The sequence below is a fragment of the Engystomops pustulosus genome, chromosome 7, assembly GCF_040894005.1.
Source record: "Engystomops pustulosus chromosome 7, aEngPut4.maternal, whole genome shotgun sequence".
NCBI classification, from domain to species: Eukaryota; Metazoa; Chordata; class Amphibia; order Anura; family Leptodactylidae; genus Engystomops; species Engystomops pustulosus.
In genome coordinates, this window is record NC_092417.1 from 146,733,984 (window position 1) to 146,759,179 (window position 25,196).

General features: G+C 39.9%; 1 protein-coding gene across 1 annotated transcript in view; it reads right to left on the minus strand.

The window, feature by feature from the left end:
* Positions 1–9,284: 9,284 nt before the first annotated feature.
* The window catches only part of LOC140070978 (mucin-5B-like), a 29,746-nt gene continuing 13,834 nt past the window's right edge, over positions 9,285–25,196 (minus strand). The window contains exons 26-51 of the mRNA XM_072118150.1: positions 24,990–25,146; positions 24,748–24,876; positions 24,429–24,573; positions 23,480–23,523; positions 22,957–23,157; positions 19,197–22,874; positions 18,834–19,093; positions 18,329–18,503; positions 17,494–17,744; positions 16,956–17,139; positions 16,648–16,861; positions 16,208–16,386; positions 15,924–15,993; positions 15,584–15,684; positions 15,060–15,091; positions 14,383–14,560; positions 14,188–14,292; positions 13,630–13,670; positions 13,413–13,538; positions 13,226–13,324; positions 12,706–12,825; positions 12,520–12,618; positions 11,991–12,110; positions 11,794–11,833; positions 11,347–11,464; positions 9,285–10,337 (exon numbers count right to left, since the gene is read on the minus strand). Of these exons, the coding sequence (XP_071974251.1) occupies positions 10,088–10,337; positions 11,347–11,464; positions 11,794–11,833; positions 11,991–12,110; positions 12,520–12,618; positions 12,706–12,825; positions 13,226–13,324; positions 13,413–13,538; positions 13,630–13,670; positions 14,188–14,292; positions 14,383–14,560; positions 15,060–15,091; positions 15,584–15,684; positions 15,924–15,993; positions 16,208–16,386; positions 16,648–16,861; positions 16,956–17,139; positions 17,494–17,744; positions 18,329–18,503; positions 18,834–19,093; positions 19,197–22,874; positions 22,957–23,157; positions 23,480–23,523; positions 24,429–24,573; positions 24,748–24,876; positions 24,990–25,146 (7,116 nt within the window). The 3' untranslated portion in view covers positions 9,285–10,087. The remainder of the gene's footprint in view (positions 10,338–11,346; positions 11,465–11,793; positions 11,834–11,990; positions 12,111–12,519; positions 12,619–12,705; positions 12,826–13,225; positions 13,325–13,412; positions 13,539–13,629; positions 13,671–14,187; positions 14,293–14,382; positions 14,561–15,059; positions 15,092–15,583; positions 15,685–15,923; positions 15,994–16,207; positions 16,387–16,647; positions 16,862–16,955; positions 17,140–17,493; positions 17,745–18,328; positions 18,504–18,833; positions 19,094–19,196; positions 22,875–22,956; positions 23,158–23,479; positions 23,524–24,428; positions 24,574–24,747; positions 24,877–24,989; positions 25,147–25,196) is intronic.

A 25,196-nucleotide genomic window follows, 5' to 3' on the forward strand; every position in this document is an offset into this window, starting at 1 on the left:
TGGTGTATGGACAGGATGGCACAAAATATGTAGCTCCTAGGGCTCCTCCTTGCATGTGCTAAGGGGTTAAATGTTAGGTTATTATTTGATGCATGAGGAAGCTAATCCTTTGTCATGCTCGGATGCTCTGTCAGAGGGCGATATCAGATGGGTTTATTTATATATTTTTTAAAAAGTTGAATGTTATATTTAAATTTTTGTGGTATCTCTGGCTTGGTATAAAATGCCTTGGGAGGTGAACCTATAGGGCAGTGATGGCGAACCTTTTGGAGACAGAGTGCCCAAGCTACAACCGAAATCCACTTATATGTCGCAAAGTGCCAACATGACAATTTAAGCAATAACTTATTGATCTCTGCTGTATAACAGGTTTTAATCGTATTGGCGTCCTGAGTTCAACAATACAATAGAAAGATGGAGAAATTTGAATTGTAGCTTCCCTCCAGTGGCGAAGAGGAGGGATCAGGGGACCCAGAGCAGGAGCTCCAATGACAATCCATCTCTATCCACACCTTCTCGCTCCTCCTGTAGTCCTGGCAGCCAAGGATGTTGCTTTAAAATAGTGCTGAGCTTGGCACGTCCTGGGCTGTATTGGATCACAGAAGAAAGCCTTGAGTCTTAGCTGGCAAACTCTGTGTTGGGGTGAAGGCCTGGGTGCCCAAAGAAAGGGCTCTGAGTGCCACCTCTGGCACCGTGCCATAGGTTCACCACCACTGCCCTGGGCCTAGGGCAGTGATGGCAAACTTTTTGGAGACAGAGTTCCCAAACTACAACCAATATCCATTTACAAGTCACAAAGTGCCAGCATGACAATTTTAGTAGTAACTTATTGTATCACAGGTTTCAATCGTATTGGCGGCCTGAGTTCACCAATACCATAGAAAGATGGAGAAATTGGATTGTAGCTTCCCTCCAGGGTTTTCTGAAGAGAAAGAATCAGGAGACCCGGAGCAGGAGCTCCAGCGATAATCCATCTCTGTCCATATATTCACGCTCCTCCTGTATTTGTGGCAGCCAAGGATATTGCATTAAAATGCCGCTGACCATGGCACATCCTTGGATGTCTTGGACCACAGGAGGAAGCTTGTCTGGCAAACTCTCTGTTGGTATGAAGGCCTGGGTGCCCACAAAAAGGGCTCTGATTGCCACCTCTGGCACCCGTGCCATAGGTTTGCCACCACTGCTATAGGGGCTTATTTTTTTGAAACATGAGATGCACTTTTATGGTACATAATTTTGGGGCATCTATAGCTAATTGGTGAGATTTTATTAACTCTTTGTTGGTGGAGAAAATGAAAATCATCCATTTTTAGGAACTTTTTTGTGGGTTTTTTTTGGGCCGTTTACCATACCGTAAAAATAGTATATTATTTTTATTCTATGGGTCACCACGATTCCGAAAATACCTCATTTATATAGTTTTTTTACATTATTTCCCCATTTTTACTGAATAGAAAGTAATTTGGCGAAAATGTTAATTTTAGCATCATCGACTTTCATATGCATAACTTTTTTATTTTTCGGTTTACAAATCTGGTTAAGGGCTTATTTTTTGCGAGAAGGATTGTTCTTTTTAGTTGTCTTTATTTTAGAGTGCGTAACTTTTAAAAATCACTTTTTAGAGCATTTTTTAAAGGGTATTAATTAAAAATTAAATTGGGTGGAAGTTGCAGGTGGACTCTTTTTTTAACTAAGAGAGGATGTTAAACCTCAGGCTGAGCTTTGGAAGTGACCAGCCTGAAGGATGTCTTAATGGTAATGTCGTTATTGGTGTCTGGCCGGGTGCTGTGTGTCAGTCAGCTGTGGATCTCACAGTTTAGTCCCCTTGCACTTCACCTGGCTCCTCCTCTAAGTATTTTAGTTCTGTGATTTAAATAAATCTGTGGCCATTTTGACACCATTAAAAACTGGGAAAACCTATTGACTCGAGTATAAGCCGAGGGTGGGAAATTGGTCACAGACCCCCCCCCCCCAGTATGTAGCCAGCCAGCCCCCTATAGTATACAGCCTGCCCCCAGTAGTATACAGCCTGCCCTCAGTAGTATACAGCTTGCCCCCAGTAGTATACAGTCTGCCCCCAGTAGTATACAGTCTGCCCCCAGTAGTATACAACCTGCCCCCAGTAGTTTACAGCTTGCCCACAGTAATATACAGCCTGCCCCCAGTAGTATACAGCACTGCCCCCAGTATTATACAGCACTGCCCCCAGTAGTATACAGCACTGCCCCCAGTAGTATATAGCCAGCAGAATTCAGACAGGGCTGAAGATAATAAGCAAGATAACTCCAAAACAGTTTGTTTTACTGGATCACGTATCTTTTCAATTAACCAGTAAAAGTCCAGCAGGTGGAACAGCAGTATTTAATTAACCAGCAATAGCCCAGTAATTGAGGTTGTAGTATTCAATTAACCAGAAACAGTTCAGCGGGGGATGTGCTGCAGTGCAAGGGGTCAATGCAGGTATAAGAATATATGCATGACCCAGGTTATATAAGTTTCCCTATACGGCAGTATAAATGCAGCCTAAGGCTACATTCCCACTGCCGTGAGCCTGCCGCACCGTAGCACGGCAGGCACACGGCAGTGCGGGGAGAGGAGGAGGAGGTGAGCACAGCTCACCCCCGCCCCTCTCCATAGCGATGTGTGGCCGCGGCGGCGTAATACGGGAAAAGATAGGACATGTCCTATCTTTTCGCTGGGCTACGGAGCGGTACGGTGCCGCACGTGTGCTGCACCGTACCGCTCCCATAGGGCGCCGCGAGCCCATAGAAGTGTATGAGGGACGTATATCGGCCGCATATACGTCCCCCATACTGTAGTGTGAATGTAGCCTAAGGTTGTGTAAAAAGAGGATCTATTTCCTTTTTTCTCTTATGATGGATAGGGGCACTACGATGTAAAAAAAAAAACTTTACAAAAACATTTCACTTTTACAATGTGTTATATATTATACAGTATTTTACAGTACATTATATAATGCAGTGTAGTATAATGTATGAACACTAGGTAGTGCTCTATCAGTGGTATGTTAAAATTCACATGGAAACTTCTCAATGCAGCGTATTTGGAGAACACAAGATGGTGATGTTATACAGGAATCATAAAAATTATTGAAGTATGAATTAACTGTGATTAATGCCTTTAGTGTGAATCTATAATTCTTATAGTCATGAAAATATAGAAAACTCTTTGAATGAGAAAGTGTGTCCAAACTTTTGGTCTGTACTGTTCATTATAAACACATATAGTATATATACATCATATACTTCATAGACATACAGTATATACACACCCTATATATATACATACAGTATAAACACACCATATACACACATACTGCATTTACATACATATAGCATATACACACATACAGTATATAGACATCATACATACACATATACAGTTTGCCTATCGGAAAGACATAGGTGTAGAGGATGCCCTGATAGACTTGTTTCATATAATTTATACTAATTTGGAGGAGGTCTACTCATCTGAATGCATTATGTTCTTTGACCTAAGTAGTGCGTTCAATACCATCCTTCCGAACACTTATGCTTAAAATTGACATTGACATAAATGCTAAAATTATCAGATGGGTTCTTGATTATTTAACTCCTAGGCCATAGAACGCTTATGTGCAGTATAGGTGTCCCACAAGGAACAGTGTTGGCACCATTTCTTTTTAGTGTATACACAGCTGACATTCGCCAAATTAGTCTGTCGTGTTTCATTGAGAAGTTCTCACAGTTGTTGTAGGATGTGTCTGTCATGACGTGGAGTCAGAATAGCAAGAGACTATAAATCGTAACGTAGCATGGTGTTATGCAAATAGCTTATGTTAAATACGGAAAAAAAACGAGTTGGTAGTGGACTTTAGGTGCTCAAGTTGTAAATCCCCTGAGACAGTGAAAATAAAAGGAAAAGCAAATGAGTTTACCCTTTGCTATCAACGTTCCTCCAATTATTTGGGGAAATCAGCCAGATCAAACACAATACATCGCAGTGAGAAGACCATCTTCACTTTGCAGGGTGGCAACAAATGATGACAGCTGAATCTCTTCTTTACAATCCAAGCTCAAGTACATCCATCTAAGGATACCGCCAGGAAACAAGATCCGATTAATGAATGCTGATTACTAACTCTCATAACAAACCAAGCTCGAATGCGGGTCTTGGTTCCTGGAGGTATCCTTAGATGGATGCACTCGAGCTTGGATTGTAAAGAAGAGATTCAGGGGGCTTTAAGGGAACAGGAGACTGTTTTAGTTTCTGAAGTTTCAATGCTGACATGTGAGTTAACTGTATGGCTCTGCCACCCAGGGGCCTACTGAAACCTGGAGCCGACCCTACACACACACACATATACTTACCAAAAGATGCATCCTCTCTGCTTTGGCGATTAGGACCTCCACTTAGTGTTGCATAGGGATATAGGTCATGTGACATCACATGGCCTCAGGCAGAAGATGAGACAGCTTGGACACAGTGGTGGACGGGCCAGGTGCAGCAGACAGGGGCAGGCAGCTGCAGCGATATAGAGGGATTGGCCTAGGGGCACGGCATAAATAGATTAAAACTCATCTATGCCTCCGAGGCCGCTGGGACCCCTTAACCTTATGGCCATGGCGGCAATGATCAGTATGCATCATTTGAGTCGTCCGTGCCTCCCGGGCAGGCCTATTAACATGGCAGGCCAGTGGCAGCGTCTCTTCACTCTGCTACGAACCAAGAGAAGAAGGAAACGGAACCGCAGGAGCATCGGATGGGGAGTATCTAAGTTTATTTTTTTATACACTCATGTATAAGCTGAGGTGGCATTTTTGCAGCACATTTTTGTGCTAAAAAACGTGACTTATACACGAGTATATACGTTATATAAACACGGTTTACGTCAATGTGATGTTGACGCAATGTAAACATTATGTAAACGAAAAGTATGTGAATGCAGTGTAATATTGTGTTCACGTAGCACTTACGTAAATGTGGTATAAACATCACAATCACATTGCTTTTACAAAAAAGTGCTCATTAGAGATTATCTCTAGAGATTTATCACTACTTATACACCAGTTTTCTGGTGCAAGAATTTGTGATTTTAACAGCACTGCGCTACCCTCATGCTATGAGGGGGTGAAGGGGGTTTAGAGGGGCGCGTGGCTGGCATAGTAGGTGCTTCCCGCCCCATACCGACATAATTTTGAAATGCCTGTGAACTTTCATTCACTCGTTTTTATGCAAAACTACACCAGGTAGAACCTAGCGTAGCTTTGCGTGGCAGCATGCCCTATGCTCTTTTCCCCATGTACAGTATGGTGCTAGACGTGAGAAGCCACGACAAAGACCCACAATAGACATGAACCAGAAAACTTCTTAAAACTTTAACTTATAAAGGTGAGAAAACCAGTGAAGTGATAACATTAAGGTGTGGATGGATAGGACCTAGGTTATATAATACCTCTTGGTATAGAGTTTATCCCTATGGGTAAATATTCAGGTCGGTGGGAGGAGGATATATTCTGGGCTCGGGGGGGGGGGGGGGGGAGTATATTCTGGCCTAGGCCACGGCATACTGTGAATACTTTGAGCTAGCCCAGATTATACCCTGGGGTATACTCTAAGCTAGCCCAGAGTATACCGGGGTATAATCTGGGTTGGGGTTATTCTGGCCTGCTACACTGGGGTATACTCTGGCTGAGGCCAAACTCTAATATGGGACAGGATTATTATATCAGAAGGTAAGTCCCAGGACCTCAACTTTATCAGGGAGAATACACCTTTAATGAATTCCACAACCAAAAGGTAACTCATAGAGTGCGCTCAGCTTTGATACAGGATGATAATTAGCTGCCAAAATTTCTCAGAAATGGTGTCTCTGCTTTGTAATTTCATGGGTAGAGAACAGTGGCTCCTACTAGGAATGGCTGCTAGGTCATCATCAAAACATGTAACAGCAGTTATGGTACTGGGTTACAGATTGGAAATGATGATTCGTCAAGGCCAGTTGCAATCCTAGTAATCCTTCCAATGTTCATGCCTGCTTCATGTGCTTATTTCCCTCCTCATCTTTAACCACTTGCCTGAACAGAAAACCCCTCTTCAGGCTATCGCTGCCCAATAGTACTACCTTATCAACAATTTTACTTAACCCCTAGGCGCACCAGGACGTTATAGTACGTCCCCGGGGCTAGATGCTTAGCGCACGGGGACGTTCTATAACGTCCTGCTTCTGGCACCGGCTCACGAACGGAGCCGGTACCAGAAGCAGCGGCTGTCAGCTGTCTAGTACAGCTGACAGCCTGCGCTAACACCCGCGATCGGAGCCGGCTCCGATCGCGGGTGTTAACCCCTTACACGCCGCGGTCAAACATGACCGCGGCGTGTAAGGGTGTTTGCGCTGTGGATCGGATCCCCCGTGCCGCTTACCGGGGGATCCGATCCACTTCTGGGCAGCTCCGAGGACTGGCATGTGCACCGGAGCTGCCCGGTCTCCATGGCAGCCAGACCCCTTCCGGGTCTGACTGTAAACTGTCTGAGCATGCGCAAGCTTGCTCAGACAGTTTACACTGCTCTACAATAAAATAGTATTGTAGAGCAGTGTATTGAACTTAAACCAGTGATCAGAGCATCACTGGTTCAAGTTCAAGTATGTATAAGTAAAAATATGCAAAAACACTAAACACTACACATTATAATAAATAAAAAATAAATACATAAAAATATAAGCCCCTAAAATGTCACTTTCCCATAAAAACACTTAATAAAGTATAAAAAACACAAAAACACAAAAAAACCCGCATATTTGGTATTGCCGCGTCCGTAACAATCTGTATAATAAAACAGAATCGTTACTGGACCCGCACGGTACACGCCGTAGAAAAAAAACGCAAAAACGTTCCGAAAAAAGATAATTTTTAATTAATACCCTATAAAAAAATGCTCTAAAAAGTAATTTAAAAAATGTTATGCACTCCAAAATAAGCCCACTAAAAAGAACAACTCTTCTCGCAAAAAATAAGCCCCTAACCAGATTTGTCAGCCGAAAAATAAAAAAGTTATGCATATGAAAAGATGGTGATGCTAAAATGAACAAGATTTTCTCCAAATTGGTTTTTATTCAGTACAATTGAATAAAATACACAAAACCCCCACATATTTGGTATCCCTGCGTCCGTAACAATCTGTATAATAAAACAGAATCGTTATTAGATCCGCAAAGTGAACCCCGTAAAAAACAAAACAAAAAAAAGCTCCAGAAAAAAGATCATTTTCAATTAATACCCTATAAAAATGCTCTAAAAAGGGATTTAAAAAATGTTATGCACTCTAAAATAAGACCACTAAAAAGAACAATCCTTCTCGCAAAAAATAAGCCCTTAAACAGATTTGTGAGGCGAAAAATAAAAAAGTTATGCATATGAAAGACGGTGATGCTAAAATTAACAACATTTTTGCCAAATTACTTTTTATTCAGTAAAAATGGGAAAAAATAAAAAATCTATATAAATGAGGTCTTTTTGTAATCGTGGCGACCCATAGAATAAAAATAATATACTATTTTTATGGTATGGTAAACAGCCAAAAAAAAAAACCCATAAAAATCTTCCTGAAAAGTGATGATTTTCATTTCCTCCACCAACAAAGAGTTAATAAAATCTCACCAATTAGCCTATAGATTCCCCCAAATTACGTACCAGAAAAGTGCATCTCATGTGGCAAAAGAAATAAGCCCCTATAGGTCCACAATAAAAAAAAGAAAAAAATTATAGCCTGTACAATGTGACATAGCAAATCTGATCTGGATGGCGCCTCCTTCCCTTCTATGCCCGGCCGTGCGCCCATACAGCAGGTTACCAGCACATATGGGGTATCCGTGTACTCGGGAGAGATTGGGTAACAAATTTTGTGGAGCCTTTATTCATTTAATCCATTGTAAATGTTTAATTTTCCACCCAAAATGGGTGTATTGTGAAAAAATATTACAATTTGGAGACTGCACCTCCATTTTGTTTTAACCCCTATAAAACACGTAAAGCGTTAACAAACTTCTTAAAAGTGGTTTTTCATACGTTGAGGTGTGTAGTTTCCACAATGGGGTAATTTACGAGTCTCACTATTATTTAGGCCTCTCAGTGTCAATTAGAAGTTGAGCAGGTCCATCTAAATACGGGTTTTGGTGATTTTACAAAAAATGTGAAAAATGATACCTAAATTCTGAGCCTCATAACATTCTAGTAAAATATGTGGAATCTTAAAAAACCATGCCAACATAAAGCAGACATTTGGGAAATGTAAGTTATGAATTTATTTGGGAGCTATGACTATCTGCATCAAAAGTAGAGAATTTAGAACGTTGAAAATAAAGAATTTTTCCAAATTTTTGCCAAATTTTGTTTTTTTTCATAACTAAACACAAAAGATTTCATCCAAATTTTTAAACTAATTTGAAGTACAATGTGTCACGAGAAAACAATCTCAAAATCCCCTGGATATCTCATAGCGTTCCAAAACTATAACCACTTATAGTGACACAGGTCAGATTTGAAGAATGGGGCCGCGTCCTTAAAGCCAAAAGAGGCTGCGTCCCGTAGGGGTTAAAATGTAATCAAAACATTGTGTGGCACATTTCCGTTGGACGCATTTCCGTAGGGTTTCCCGAATATTTCAGATTTGCCCTGAATTGCACTGGGGTTTTTGGCGCCTGTGATCGGATTTTGGCGCATCGGCGCCAGCTTTCATGCGACAGATAGGGGGCGTGGCCGCCGGACAACCCGACTGTTTTGGACAAACTGCGGAATTTAACTTTCAAAATTGTGTTGCAGGACACGCACTTACATGCACCAGGAAAAAGATGGTGATCTCCGGCGGACCTGAGCGGGGAAGCGACACATGCAGGAAATTGGACGCACGATCTTAGTGAATCGCAGCAGCTCCGAATCCTCGTCGGACATTCCGGAATGGCGGACGCAACGGGATGGGTAAGTAAAGGTGCCCCTATATTTACAGCTACTACTTATACCTCAACAGGGCCCCAAATATCCTGAGGTCCCTCATGTCCATCATGTTCTATGTCCTGCTGTGTACTGCTGAAGCTTTTCAAGTTCCAAATTCATGCCTTTCTAGTTTTAGTATATTGCAAACACGGCAATCTTTTTCAAAATCGTACTTATAGTCCTATCAAAATGTATAACCGAATATTCTTCAGGCTCTTATGAACATGCTTGCCGTTTGGTCCCTAAAGTTAAGATGTTAAATAGCTAATATTGAAAACATAGAAAAACAGCAAATTTCTAAAATGCTTAAAAGATTTTTATTTGAAATCATATACTCTGGAATCACAAGAAACGTATCTCTACTTCCAATGGCACAAAACAAAAGAAAATAGATATTTATCAGAAAACTCTCCAACCAGACAATAAATAGACAAAAGATCATAGCTTTAGAAAAACAAGAATTGGAAATCCTTGTGTAAAAAAACGAAAAAAAAAACATACAAAAAGCAACAAAATAACAAAGTCCTATGAGCTAGAAATGAACTACATTCACCTGATTTTGTAAACAGGGCGACATAGAGCAGCAATAGATTTGCCTTCATTTAATGAAATGCTTATATGGACCTGAGGTTGAACCTTCAATGACCATAGGGGTAACATTCCCTGTGGACATCCTACTATATATAGATATCATGTCCTCTAAACTAGCTTTAATCAATATATGGGGTACCTTCCAATATATATTTTTAGAATAACTAAAATATGATCATTCATATTCTCAAATTCAATCAATCTTTGGAAAACAGGCTTGCACACTGTTACTGTACAAACTTTCAAGGGTTGTAAATCTTAAGCTCAATAGTTATCTTCTTTGACAAAAGCCCAGCAATATGCAGAAGTCCCATAATGTAAAAAGATCAGGGGTTGGAGGCTTTGCTGAGTAAATCTTGGCAGTCATAAAGCGGAGTGGGATCATAAGAAGCCCATTGGTAGAGTGTGTTTTCCAGAGTATTTGGATGTTACATACAATATTTAGTCATTGTTCATATTAAAGTTCTGATTCAGTGTAATTCCTCTAGCTAGAGTGATCCTCTCGTTTAGTTGGTTTGTTGCGTCAGCTGTTCCTCATCAGTCTGTTCAGTCTGGACCTGTTGCTGTTGTTGTGAGCTGGAGGTCTGGGTTTCACTGGTACATTCGGTGTGGGTACAGCCGCACTCATCTGCATAGATGTAAGTGTAGACGGTGCTGGTTCCATCCAGGCATTTCAGGTTTACCTCCCGCTTGCTGGTCTTCACTTCCTGACAACAGCTGCACTCGTGCTCCATTGTGTTTGCTTCAGCAGAGTACCTATACAAAGAGAAAACAGTTTTTAAAAAGTCAAAAAATTGTTTCATCTAGTTGAAATCCATGGTCTGTTCCACTATAGCCCAATATTATTCAAAGCCAAGTATTGATACTAAAGGTGACCAAAAGTCCTCTCCTAACATCACAAGATGTGTCCACCACTAGCTTAGGAGTAGTGTGATTTAGGATACCAATATTTAATGAGACCAATTCAATCCATCACATTATTGTGACCACATAGAGATACTTATATGATAAGAACCTTGTGACAAACTATAGTGTTGTTTTGAGAAGTGGCTCAGCTAAAGAACATAATTTTAGAAGGACCATCAGTAGCTGGATGAACCATGCTCGAAATACTGTTTTTCAGGATGTGCCCAATGCTTAACTTTCTAAAATTCAAGTTTCCTAGCAGAATATAAATGTGAAATTCTAGAAGAAAAGATGTACTGAGTCCAGCTTTGATAAGAACGTTCACCAAAAATATTACGTGAATATAATGGCCTACATTTATCAAAAGTAGAGTGTGCAGTTTGCCTGTAGAGTGAGCAGTGTGCAACAGATTCATGAATTTTGGTGCACGTTCTTCATTAATCTAACGCCCCCTGCAGAATGCACCATATTTTTTTGTTGCACTTTGCTCATGCTGCAGAATTGCGTTGCAGACACAATTGTGGCACAAGTCGAACAGAATTGTGGTCCACGATCCTACTAAGCACTAACAAGTCCCTTTAGATGCACATTTTTACTCTCTTGTCAGACACCGTGTAACCACAACACAAAACCGGAGCAGATACTTTATAAATGTGCAGTTTGCCTGTTCTTTCAAGTGCAAAGTCATATAGATAACTGGTGCAAATACTTTAATAAATGCGGGCCTATGTTTACTGCTTTTCAAAATAACATGTCAAGCCAAGAACATAAGTAGAGAAGATCTTCAGTATGTTTCCTAGCAATAAAGATATCAATGTGAAAGGACAAGTTACGGAAAAACAATAGAAGGGAAACCTACTTGGATGATGTCATACAAGCTCCAGCGCAGTAGGACAGTTCCACAACCTGGTCTGATTCGCAAGTTTTGGTCTTGATATGTTGGGATTTTTTCTGAACAGAACATCCTTTCAGGGCAACTTTAATAGAAAAGTCAATATAATGTGAGTGCATTAGTGGATTCCATTGTGCTTCCCAATTTTATGGGTTTTGCATTGATTGTTATGGCGTGCAATGAGTTACAAGGCACGGCTAGTGTGTATTTGGAATTCCATCCTATACTTTGTATTATAATATCATGCAATGAAATCTGTCAAATTATCATGGAATGCTTTATCTCTTCCTGTGGGTCAACTTTTCTTTGTCCTCCTATTATGTATTATATTATGTAGAGCTCTGTTCTGCATTTTATGCTATTTATTGTTTTAGATGCTATTACAACTACTAGGAATGACAAAAATGCACTTACGTTCGCAAGACTCACAGCAGCCATCAGATTTAATAGTACCCTGTAGAATAAAACATAAATCAGAACATGAATGTGAGTGAAAGGAGTTCCGTCATTGTCCATGAGTTAAGAAGACTAACATTATTTGCCTACATTACTGTAGGAATGTCAATTTTTTGGACAAAATTTGAAATGAAAATGACCGTGGATGAACAAACCTCTATACACTTGAAACGATCGAAAGGTTGGCATTTCTTGTCTGTCTTCACAACGTCGTAAGTGCTTAAGCAGGTGTAGGTGGTGCACTTGTCTTCTGGTGGAATGTATTGTTCATCAGGCTGAAAAAGAATTTAAACAGTGTTATAATAACGTATTTATACATTCAGAAATGAGAAGTTACTATAAAATATAGTAATGATGATATTGCAAGGCATAGTCGGTAGTTGGGGTTGTTGATCCAGGGGTTTAATCCGAATGTGTGGCTATTGGAAATTTGTATCCTTTGATAAAGAATATTGTCGGAACAGGGTGAACTAGATAGGAATATGTTACTAAATGGGGTTGCCTCCTGGGACCTGTTAGAACCTACGACAACCAAAGAATCACTAGTGGGATCATTTAACCAGGAAACAAAATTGGACTATAGTGAAGTCACATATATATAGCTGTAATAATCCTTTTGTTGAAATAGCTATCCAATGGTAAAAAATGGAACAAAAAAGCAAGATCTACAAGTATTGAATATACCTTCATAATTCTTGTTGTGTTGTCACTCAAGTGGACCACACAGGCATCCTTTATACATTTTCCACAACATTCGCCTGGTTGGATTTCATAAACGTAGCCCTGAAAAAAACAATCCTTTGTTTAGTCCACAACGTCTTCTGGTAAATATTATTGTGTATCTAAGTGGTGATATTAAAATAATCATACAATTTCACATTCTTCGATTGCGCATGTTCTTCTGACTTCCACGGGCACGTACTGGTCTTCAATGATGTGGCACTCATAGCTGACACATGGTTCATCGGATGGGCTCCATGTATCTTCAGGCTGTGAATATATGTAGAAATGTTATTTTGTACGAAGATTAATAAATAACCTTTAACACTTACAAATATGTATGCCAGATTTAATTGTGCAATTTAAGGTCTTGGAAAAGTTTCAAGTGCCTTCCCGGGAAGTCTAGAACTAGATCCCCTCTGAAGAGACTGGAGCTACATGGTAAGGAACTATATGGGCACACACAATCCTTGTAGACCTTGCTGAGGATTTTTCCCAGAAGGGAATAATTCTATGGAAATTCTGAGCACACTTAGGTAGAGTTCAATAAAGATTATAGGGACCAATATAAGTTTAATTAAGCCCAGTGATCAATCTTGATGCAGTGAACTTCTTCTCATGATGCCAGAAGAGATACAAAACCCAAAAAGTAAAATGTATTCTAAAGTACCTTCAAAATCCTGGTGGAGTTGTCCTTTAGTTTTATTGAGCATGCTACTGTCTTACATATGCCACAACAGGAATCTTCAGAATCTACAAGTTCACTTCCCTGAAAGATACAACATAACTGGTAAAATATGGGTATTTTCAGTATCAAATACAAAGATACCGTATAAGGAAGGAAGTTTAGAACTGACCGCTTCACAATGTGTGTTACATTCGACTGGTGCACATTGAACCAGGTAAAATTCGTTATGATCCTTATGATCTGAGCAAATACAGTCTTCACATGAATTGTTGGTTCGTGGGATTTCATGTCCAGGCTGTTAAAAGATGCAAACAATTAGAATACAATGTTTCATCCATCCAAAAATGTTATCATTCATGTCAGACAGGTTTAATAGTTGCACTTACTTTGTACAAGGCTTCATGGAATACACAGACCTCCATGGCTCCTGTTGTAGAAGATTGAGATACATATTAGTATAGCATATACTTTAGTCCTCTCTACATCATAAGTAATGGAAGAAAATGTGGTTTCTTGTGTGTCATCCAACCATTGTGAAAAGTCCCACCCTAATGGATTAATTGGACCATCGTATGGTGGTTGTGTCTTTCTGAAGGTCACACCATGACCAGGTTGACTATGATGAGCACAGCAAGAAACTGACCAATGAGTATATTTCATAGCATACTCTCCATGGGACACTATGGGGCAGATTTATCAAGATGTCTGAAAGTCAGAATATTTCTAGTTGCCCATGGCAACCAATCACGTCTCCGCTTTGAAATATTCATGAGCATTGGTAAAATTAAAGCTGAGCTGTGATTGGTTGCCATGGGCAACTAGAAATATTCTGACTTTCAGACAGCTTGATAAATCTGCCCCTATCTTCAGTATTGAATACGTTCAGGTATATAGAAACATACTGAATATATACTATATAGTATATGAAAATCAATTGTACTTACTGCAGGTAAATGATGGACAGCAGTCACCCTCCAAAAGTACAGGGACAACTTCAAATCCAAGGGGACAATCCTTCTCCTTCTGCAGGCAATAGCTGGAATTGCAGGCTATGGAGAGATGGTCCACTCCATATCAATAAATGTTTCACAATCATTAAAAAAATGATACTGTCAATAATGGTTTCATATGCCACTTACTGCACTCTCTCTTCATGCAACATGGTTGGTGTGGATCCGGCAGCTCTTTAGGAATCATTCCATTCTTCTCACAAGATACCTCTTGTAGTGGAGGGCATGTCAGTGGCTGACACTGGACGGTAAGAGAGTTCTTCTCACATGTACATTGGTTGCAGTTACTTGTCCAGGTTTCTCCAGGCTATGGACGCAAGTTGTAGAATTTATCAGTATAGTATATACTAGTACTAATGTAGTTTCAATTTATAAGCGTATTTAGCATTCTTTAAAAAAAAATAGGGGGAGAAAGCAGATCTAGCAATGTGATGGTTTCTCCATTAAAGTCAAATATAAACAAAGAGTTGTCAAGTTTGGGGAATTCATGAAGCTAATGGCCGGTAGGGTGCCATGGTCAGGATCCTTTTCCCTTGGACAAAATGAAAAGAGGTTTCAAAGAGCATGTCTGCCTCTGAAGGACTCATCTTGTCCTGAATTACATATAAAGACCATTGATGTAAATGGTCCCTGTGGGGGTGCTGCAGCCAAAATCAATGAGTACGTCTAAGGTTTGAACATTGAAGATTTTTTCTTTTCTATTAGATAACCCTTTTAACAAAACAACTGACTACAAGTTCCTGACTGTAATAGATGCCCTCCAGGCATACTTTCTTCATATTTTATTAACTGTCAGTTCGACTTACGCTTTTGGGCATTCCTTCAGGGCCAACGCAGGCTGCAAGAAATTGAAAAATCATGTAAATTTTTTTTTAATCAAAATATCCCATAAGCATATGTTGCAATTGATTCTAAATTTTAGCATGTAAATAATCTTTTACTAGTTCGCCTATTTGTGCTGCATGGCTGCTCTTTGTAATGGCAGCCAGGAGACAACTTTGCATCTAAAACCAGATATTTTGGTAGCTAAGAAGATCTTTGGTCACGATGTCACCTGCATGTATTAACATAAAAATATGTTTGCCTGTTTTCCCTTGGCTCCATTTGCCATACTGACCACTATACTGTCCCTCATGACCCCTGAATGTGCCAAATCAGTATGAAAAAAATATACTGTCATTTGATACATTTTGAGAGTTTGGCCAAATTTATGCAATATGTAAACTTGGGTTAAAAGAAAAGAATTCCTTAAAATGACTAAACCTTATGTTCTATGGATTGATTTTTGCCTACAACTTTTTTATACACATTTTAGAATGTGGATACATACAACAGCTCTTAACGCAGACATCAGTGTAAGAGTTAAACAGTGTGGATCCGGCAGGACAGAAGCAGCCTTCAGTTTGTCCATCCTTGAGATTTTCAACTTCCCTATAATGACAGCAAAATAATATACATATTTATATTTCTTTTGGATTACCAGTTACTTGCATTCTTAGGGGACATACTGCTTATGCTCTTTAAAGTATTTATTTAAGGGGTTGTACCCTAAACAAAGGGGTGATGTGCAATGACACAAAATGTGGTGCCTCAAGTCCCCCTGTTGAATGGAGTGGTGTTCCATTCAACTCTATAGGACTGTTATAGGATGTTATAAAAGGGATTCTTACTTGCTGTCACAGGTCTTAGCATGGATTGGTCCACAGGCGTTGTATACTTTTCCAGCAGGACAACTGTATGCTACATTGAGAGAAAAAGAGCAAATTACCGTATATCTGGTGTTACCACATGAACAACCAATACTATTACAACCAAATATACATCAGGGAGTAAAACATGGAAAACAAGGATTGTAATCTGTTTGGTCAGTTCAGCCAAAAACACCAATTTGAACTTGGACTCATTTTTTGTATCAACCCTCACTGGTTGTAAATCAGAAGTGAAAAACACTTACGACAATGTCCTTTAGTCTTGTCTCTCCAGTCGACGCAAACTCCATTGGCAGTACACAAAGAGGCGTAGATTTCCAAGCTGGAACACTGTACTGAGTCATTGCGGATGCGACAGGCATCAAAGGCACAACCTTCATGGTAAGGCTTTGGTGGAATGACTTTGTGGCACTCAGCAAAAACACTATGAAGGTAGAAATAAAGACATATTGATCATGTATTTTTAATTTACTATATTTCAGGGATCTCATGTTCTTTGACAGCTCAGCTCCATTTCCTTAAGTTGTTGAATACCTAGCTGTTGTGACTTACTGTTACCCTCCCTTCTCCATACAGTTTCTACATAACCTCAGTAAGCTTCTGGCTTTTTACTTGCAAAATGGAATTCAGAAAATATTTCAGATTCAAAAGCAGATTAGGAAGAAAGGAGTGTATTTCAACTTACTCGCTTAAGATGACATCGCACAATGTAGATGGTGGGCAGGTTGGAGGTGGTGTGGTAGGCCCAGAAGGTGGCGGAGTTGGGGGCACATGGGGCACATTACAGTAAGGCTTGTCTGTTACATTGACCTTCCAGTGGTAAGCCATTTTAGAGCAGTCTTTAACGATCTCACCGCTTGGCATTCTGCAGTCTTCTGTGCTGTTGTTAGAGCAGGTACCTGTTAATTTAACCACATAAAATATGTGTTAACGTGCTTGGTTTTAATCATATTTTTTTCTGGAAATGAAGATATTTATGTTAAAATCACATACCACATTGTCCTTCAGTGTTGTAACCAAATTTGTTGAATGGCAATTTGACAACAAAGATCATTCCACTGAATGAAATGAAGGCATCAATTTCTGGAATCTCCACATTCATGTTAATGCCAGCACTGGTTATGGTAATGCCATTCTTGGTGAAGCCTGGTGTTACCCAGTCTTGGTTGAACCTGATCTGTAGACAAAAGATTGAAATTGTTATGTAGGATTCAGAATGTATCAAGACTGATGTTAAGATCCTTCCCTCTTTTGATTGCAGCCCAGATCTACTAAGGTACTCCGTCCTTTTAGTAGATCTGGAAGTGATCTCCACCAAGTGAGACCAGTTTAGACTGTGGAAATGCAGAGTAATTAATTATAATCTCTGCTATTTTCTTCCGAAGATTACAGTAAATACCAAAACTGATGAAAATGGGCCTTGTTACATGCCATAAAATTGGCAGTGAAAGCGTAATAGAAGTGGTTTGAGTTGGCAAAATTCTATTGTGAAGGCCATCGTAAAATAAAGTAGGACTTTGGAGCCTCTTACCCTGTTCTTCATTCTTCCTTGGTACATCATACGTGTCAAGACAATTTCATTGGATTTATAGTAGATCATGATAGATTGTGGACACGATAAACCATCTTCAGCATCACAGAAATAATTGTCAACGAGGACACGGAAATTGTCATATTTGGGAGTGATCTGTTGTACAAGAACATATGTACAATTGTCCAGGAAAGTGTAGTAGGTTCCATCAAAGGTTATGTAATGAGGATCTCCCCATCCACTGCACACACCTATTAGGAATCAAAAAGAAACAATCAAATTTTGGTCATTTGCAGTAATAATAAAAACCTCACATCTGTATATACTGCTGTTTGTTGGTGCTATAAAGTTTTTATGATGGCATGCAGGGCCGGCGCCAGCACTAGGCATACCTGGATAAGTGCCTGGGCCAGAGCTGCTGGGGGGCCTAAATAAGGCTGTACATAAGGAATCAATGGGGCTGAAGGGGGCTGTATCCAATTAATCCATAGGGTGTGAGGGGGCTTATATAAAATAACCATAAGGGGGCTGTTTGGTACTAAAAACTTGGGAAAATTTTGGGGAACAGCAGACTGTTTTAGTTTCTGAATTTTTAATGCCACCACGTGAGTTAAATGCAAAGGGGTCTACTGAGGTTCTGTCGCCCAGGGGACTACTGATACCTGGAGCCAACCCTAAAGGCATGTATTCCTTGCACAAAATTATTGAAATTTTCATGAACTATGCTCAATTGGAAAATAAAACTGAAAACAGGTTTGTCTTTTTCTGACATGGCTACATTATGAGTCCTATTGTGCACAGAGTCTTATTAACCTCATTTGTTTTTAATACTTACATTCGCACTCATAATGTTCACAGCATCCATCTGCGCTCTTCCTTTTTACAGGTGGGAATCCATTGGCGCAGCTCAGAGACTTCAATGGAGGACACTTCACGGGCTCAATTGTGACAACGTTGTTTCCATGGCATGTGGCCACTGTGCAGTTATTGATAATCCATGTTTCATTAGTCTGGGGAATGTAAATACAAAGAAATATATTGTTAAGAGATAATTCGGTCCAGTCCAGTGATTTCATTTTAATAGAGGATTTTTAAAATTAAAGAGAGATTTGTATTAAAACAAAGTTCTGTGTCCTTCACTCAAAATCAGATTTTTTTTGGCCAGGAAAAGCATTACTCTATAAAATAGACCGTGCCTCGTTTTGAAGTCAGCCTAAAACTTTGCTTAGTGTTGAGATGTAGTATCAAACAATAATGGAAGCCCTGTTTCTCTATATTTAATATTAATGTAAATGTATAAATTAACTTTGACAAATATATTTATTTTTAATGTTAATCACCTTTTTGGGTGGGCAACCTTCTGCTGGAGTTGTGACGATTGTAGTTGTGGTTGTAGTTGTGGTAGTTGTTTTCTCAGGTGTAGTTGAGGGAGTTGTTTCTGTAGTTGTAGTTGTTGTGGTTGTGGGTTTAACAGTGGTGGTTGTTGATGGGGTGGTTGTAGGTAAACAGGGCCCATTGAATCTTTCAGCTTCACAAAAGTCATTGCACACGGCATAAAAGGAGCAGCCTGCTGCATCAGTTTTGTTGTAGATGATATCACCTAAAAAGAGGGGGAAAAAATCAAATTATTGAAAATTTCAATAGATCAGGTAGGGGTGGTAGTTGAGAACTTCTAATGATCAATATGTTAAATTATTACATACCTGGTAGGAAGAATTTGTTATCAACATGGCAGAAACATTTTGTAGTATGTGTAGTCTCAGTCGTTGTTGTAGGTTTTGTAGTTGTTGTTGTGGGTTTTGGAGTCTCAGTTGTTGTTGATTCTGTAGTTGTTGTTGTAGGTTTTGGAGTCTCAGTTGTTGTTGATTCTGTTGTTCTTATGGTGGTTGTAGTTGTGGTTTCTGTTGTAGTTGTAGTAATTGTGGTAGTAGTTGGCTTTTCTGTTGTTGTTACTGGAGAAGTGATGCCACAGTGGCTGTAGTCATCACAACATAGAACCTTTATCTGGTAGTTGTAACATTGCTTAACTTTTCCAAGTTGATCTTTGTTGTTGCACACTAACCCTACAGTGACATCACATTTTACTACCTGTCCTACGTTATCAATGCTGATATCTGGGAAGTCTTCAGCTCTGCATTCAATATTTTGTGGATGCTTGCAGATTTGTTTTTCTTTTGACATGATATTCTCATAGGTTTCTTTATCTCCTCCATCAATTCCAGAGGTTGGAGTATCGACATCTATCCAGTGTGTCCACCTGCACTGTGGTTGGCAGCCTGGTGTGGTTGTAGATACAGCTGTAGTGGATTCTGTTGTTGTTGTGGTTGGTTTTGGAGTCTCAGTTGTTGTAGATTCTGTTGTTGTGGTTGTTGGTTTTGGAGTTTCGGTTGTAGTTGATTCTGTTGTAGTAGTTGTTGGTTTTGGAGTCTCGGTTGTAGTAGATTCTGTGGTTGTGGTGGTTGGTTTTGGAGTCTCAGTTGTAGTGGGTTCTGTGGTTGTTGTTGGTTTTGGAGTCTCAGTTGTTGTTATGGTGGTTGTAGTTGTGGTTTCTGTTGTAGTTGTTGTTTCAGGAGTAGTTGTGGTCGTAGTTGGTTTTTCAGTTGTTGTTGGTGCAGTGGTGCCGCAGTGACTGTAGTCATCACAACATAGAACCTTTACCTGGTAGTTGTAACATTGCTTAACTTTCCCAGTTTGATCTTTGTTGTTGCACACTAACCCTACTGTGATATCACATTTAACTACTTGTCCGATATTATCAATGCTGATATCTGGGAAGTCTTCAGCTCTGCATTGAATATTTTGTGGATGCTTACAGATTTGTTTTCCTTTTAAAATTATGTTATCAAAGGTTTCTTTATCTCCTCCATCAATTCCAGATGTAGGAGTATCAATATCTATCCAGTCTGTCCACCTGCACTGTGGTTGGCATCCTGGTGTGGTTGTAGATATGGTCGTTGTAGTAGGTTTTGGAGTCTCAGTTGTAGTTGGTTCTGTTGTCGTTGTTGTAGGTAGTGTGGTAGTTGTGGTGGTAGGCACTGGTGTTGTTGGAATAACTGTGGTAGTAGTAGGTATTTCAGTTGTAGTGGTAGTGGTTGTTGAAGTGGTGGTAGGTGTTGTTACTGGAGGAGCTGTACTGCAATGGCTGTAGTCATCACAGCATAAAACTTTTATTTGGTAATTGTAACATTGCTTAACTTTTCCAGTTTGATCTTTGTTGTTGCACACTAATCCTACAGTAACATCGCATTGGACCTTCTGCCCAATATTATCTATACTAATTCCAGGGTAATCTTCAGCCCTGCATTCAATATTTTGTGGATTTTTACATATATGTTTGCCTTTTGAGATTATGTTTTCAAAGGTTTCTTTATCTCCTCCATCAATGCCAGATGTAGGAACATCAACATCTAACCATGTTGTCCACTTGCATTCTGGTTGGCAGCCTGGTATAGTTGTAGGTACAGTTGTAGTTTCTGTTGTTGTGCTTGTGGTCGTTGTAGGTGTTGGTGTCTCTGTTGTAGTCAATTCTGTTGTACTTGTAGTGGTAGTGGTTTCTGTTGTTGTTGGAGCTGTAGTAGTTTTAACCACTACTTTAGCTGAAGTTGGTTTTGGTGTTGTAAATGTTCTAGTTATTACAACTTCAGTTGTAGTTTCAGTGGTTGTCTCAGTAGTTGAAGTTGTCTCAGGAGTTGTAGTTGTCTCAGTAGTTGTAGTTGTCTCAGTAGTTGTAGTTGTCTCAGGAGTTGTAGTTGTCTCAGTAGTTGTAGTTGTCTCAGGAGTTGTAGTTGTTGTTGAAATTGTAGTTGTAGTTGTCTCAGGAGTTGTAGTTGTCTCAGTAGTTGTAGTTGTCTCAGGAGTTGTAGTTGTCTCAGTAGTTGTAGTTGTTTCAGGAGTTGTAGTTGTCTCAGTAGTTGTAGTTGTTACAGGAGTTGTAGTTGTCTCAGTTGTTGTAGTTGTAGTGGTGCTAGTTGTTGTCTCTGGAGTTGTAGTTGTCTCAGTAGTTGTAGTTGTCTCAGGAGTTGTAGTTGTCTCAGGAGTTGTAGTTGTCTCAGTAGTTGTAGTTGTTACAGGAGTTGTAGTTGTCTCAGTAGTTGTAGTTGTTTCAGGAGTTGTAGTTGTCTCAGTAGTTGTAGTTGTTACAGGAGTTGTAGTTGTCTCAGTAGTTGTAGTTGTAGTGGTGCTAGTTGTTGTCTCAGGAGTTGTAGTTGTCTCAGTAGTTGTAGTTGTCTCAGGAGTTGTAGTTGTCTCAGTAGTTGTAGTTGTCTCAGGAGTTGTAGTTGTCTCAGTAGTTGTAGTTGTCTCAGGAGTTGTAGTTGTCTCAGGAGTTGTAGTTGTCTCAGGAGTTGTAGTTGTCTCAGGAGTTGTAGTTGTCTCAGTAGTTGTAGTTGTTACAGGAGTTGTAGTTGTCTCAGTTGTTGTAGTTGTTACAGGAGTTGTAGTTGTCTCAGTTGTTGTAGTTGTAGTGGTGCTAGTTGTTGTCTCTGGAGTTGTAGTTGTCTCAGGTGTTGTAGTTGAAGGTGTTGTTGTTTGAGTTGTAGTTGATAATGCAGTTGTTGTTGTGGATGGTTCACAGTGACTGTAGTCATCACAACAGAGAACTTTTATTTGATAGTTGAGGCACACCTTAAAGTCACCTTCCTGATCTTCATTTTTGCAAACCAGACCAAAAGTAAGATTGCACTGGACTACTTGTCCTATTTTACCAAGTGGCATTTCTGGGTATTTCTCTGATCTACATTGTATACCATCAGGTTTTGGGCAAATTTTGTGTCCTGCTGCTATGATATTTTGGTATGTCTCGTAATCTCCCTCATCTTTACCAACACCTGGTACATGGACATCTATCCAATTTGTCCATGTGCATTTGGGTTGACACCCTGTTGGAGTTGGAATGGTAGATGTAGTTGTGCTAACTGTGGTAGTTGGAGAAGATGTTGTAGTCGTTACTGTGGTGGGAGTTGGTGTTGTTGTAGGATGAGTGGTCTCTGTGGTGGTTGGCTGTGTGGTTGTATGAGTTTCCTTTGTAGTTGTAGGTTCTGTAGTTGGAGTAGTATCACACTTTTCAAAGCTACAACACAATACCCTGAGTTCATAATCATAGCAGATGGGTGGCAGCTGTTCTTTGTTCAAACAGATGAGTCCAAATGATACATTGCAATGCACATTTTGCTCAAGCATTGATAGTGGTGTGTCAGGGAATCTTACAGCTCTGCATTCAATGTCTTGTGGATGACTACAAATGGAAAATCCTTTGGCCTTTATATTTTCATATGTGTCAAAATCTCCATTTTCCATTCCTATTTTAGGGTAACTGGCATTAAACCATCTTGTCCATTTGCAGACCTCTTTAACACAAATTGTAGTCTGAGGTGCTGAGGTTTCTATGGAACAAAATGGTATATATTGAGTGAAAAAAATTTATACAAATGTATACATCAAATATTGGACAGACCTAAACTATACCTTTAGTAGTGGTAGAAGGATGTGTTGAAGTGAAGGTGAAAGTTGTTGAAGGTGTAGATACATGGCAGCCCTCATGGATATCTCTGTAAATGGTGCCATTCTCCTTGCAGATAGCAGTAATGCAGCCTCCAATGCCATCGGTTGTGTCGTAGATAACATCATTGTAATTGTACAGTTTACCCTCATATTCACATTGGCATGCTATGAACAGAGAATGAAAAGAAATGTATTAAATGAAATCCATGACAAAATTCTTTATAACTGCAACCACCTTTAGGGGCATCTTAGGAGCTTACTGCAATTTGTTATGTCAATTGAACAGGTATACACAGTATTGGGTCAGCTCTTAAGCACCCTCTAGTGGTGACTGCAAGTAGAATATTATTGTACTCCAAAGGGACATATCTGAAAATCACAGCTCTTGTCAGTTTTAATTTATGGAAAGAAATTGATCAGCCCAGAAAATTAATCACAAAGCCACGTAATGTCATTAGTTTATCCTTATACAGAAAGTAAAACATACCTTCTCTATGGTACTTGCATTCTATTCCTGACATACTGCAAGAGCTGTTGACAAAAAGTGTCAAATTAGGTGATGTAATAGTGCATATACATACATAGATGACATCATTACTTTAGATATTTAAAGGGGTTGTCTCCAGATGTATAATTGTTGTCTGATAAGTAGAATACAAGGCCTGGGAACTACAATTATGCCAACAGGGGTCTCCCTTTCTATTTGACTGGTAGGTTGGTTGATTATTGGCATTGCTACTAAAGGCAATCTATGGAAATGCTGGAGAAAGTCATGTCTGCAGTCCCATAGAAAGAAACAATATATGGATTCTCATCTTGGCTCCACGGAAAAGGTAGACGTGGTACCCCCATTCTTGATATTATCACAGATTTAACAGTCTAAATCTTCTTGGAGCAACAAAGTAAAGAACAATGGGGCACATTTACTTACCCGGCCCATTCGCGATCCAGCGGCGCGTTCTCTGCACAGGATTCGGGTCCGGCTGGGATTTAAGATGGTAGTTCCTCCGCCGTCCACCAGGTGGCGCTGCAGCGCCGAAAATAATCTTAACGCCCCGGAATGCACCATCCCATAGAAGGTGAAGGTGAGCGCTCCCCAAGCGACACATTTTCGGTTTTTAAATGCGGCGGTTTTTCCGAATACGTCGGGTTTTCGTTCGGCCACGCCCCCCGATTTCTGTCGCGCGCATGCCGGCCCCGATGCGCCACAATCCGATCGCGTGCGCCAAAAACCCGGGGCAATTCATGTACAAGCGGCGCAAATCGGAAATATTCGGGTAACACGTCGGGAAAACGCGAATCGGGCCCTTAGTAAATGACCCCCATTATATGATTTAAAGCTAATAATTCTCCATTTTATAGTAATATTCAGTACAATTTCATACATTTATATTACTATATTTTACAATCGATGACCTGCAAATCATCCCACTTACCAAATTTGACAGTTCTCCTTGGTAGGTACAAGCTGTCCAACTTTGTAATGATTTTCTTCGTCATCATAGCAACCACACTGTGCCACACACTCCATGTCATCCTCATCGAAGAATGGCTTAGCTGCTGGACAGCTGGGGTAACATCCTAAGAAGACAGGACTCATGTTAAGATCAAAAACACACCAGGGCTTCATAGGACATGTGTATGGAAAAGTGTGCGGTTGTAGGTTGTTTCTTTTCTTAACGTTCAGTTATCTGTGATCAGTTTACAAGGAAAAATCCAAATTGTTACTACAGTAAGAACAAGATGTTCTCATACCTTCCAAGCCAGTGAGCTCATTCAGACATTTTCCACTTGGGTTCCTACAGGTCTTCAAGCATGGAGCTCCACAAGGTTTGTAGTGCCATTCACACTCTCCTTCAGGGTTGTAGTAATCACAGAAAAGAGCTGGAGAACAAAAGAATAGTTGGGATTTATAAACATATTATAAAAAATGAAGCTAAATTGAACACTTAGGACTTTGCTCAGGTCATGGCATCAGGTATATTCGGGATACTTACGACAGATGCTTGGGGTTCTCCATGTGACACAGATTCCAGTTTCTCCACATGCCTGGGCATAGGCGGCCACTGCTGTACAGAAACATTCACAGTCTCCACCAGAATCACAGGCGCAAGCATCAGTGACACAAGCTTCATAGTACTTGGAGGGGTCAACCTTCAAAATAATGACAAAAGATGTTATTTTTCTGAAGAAAAATTATATAA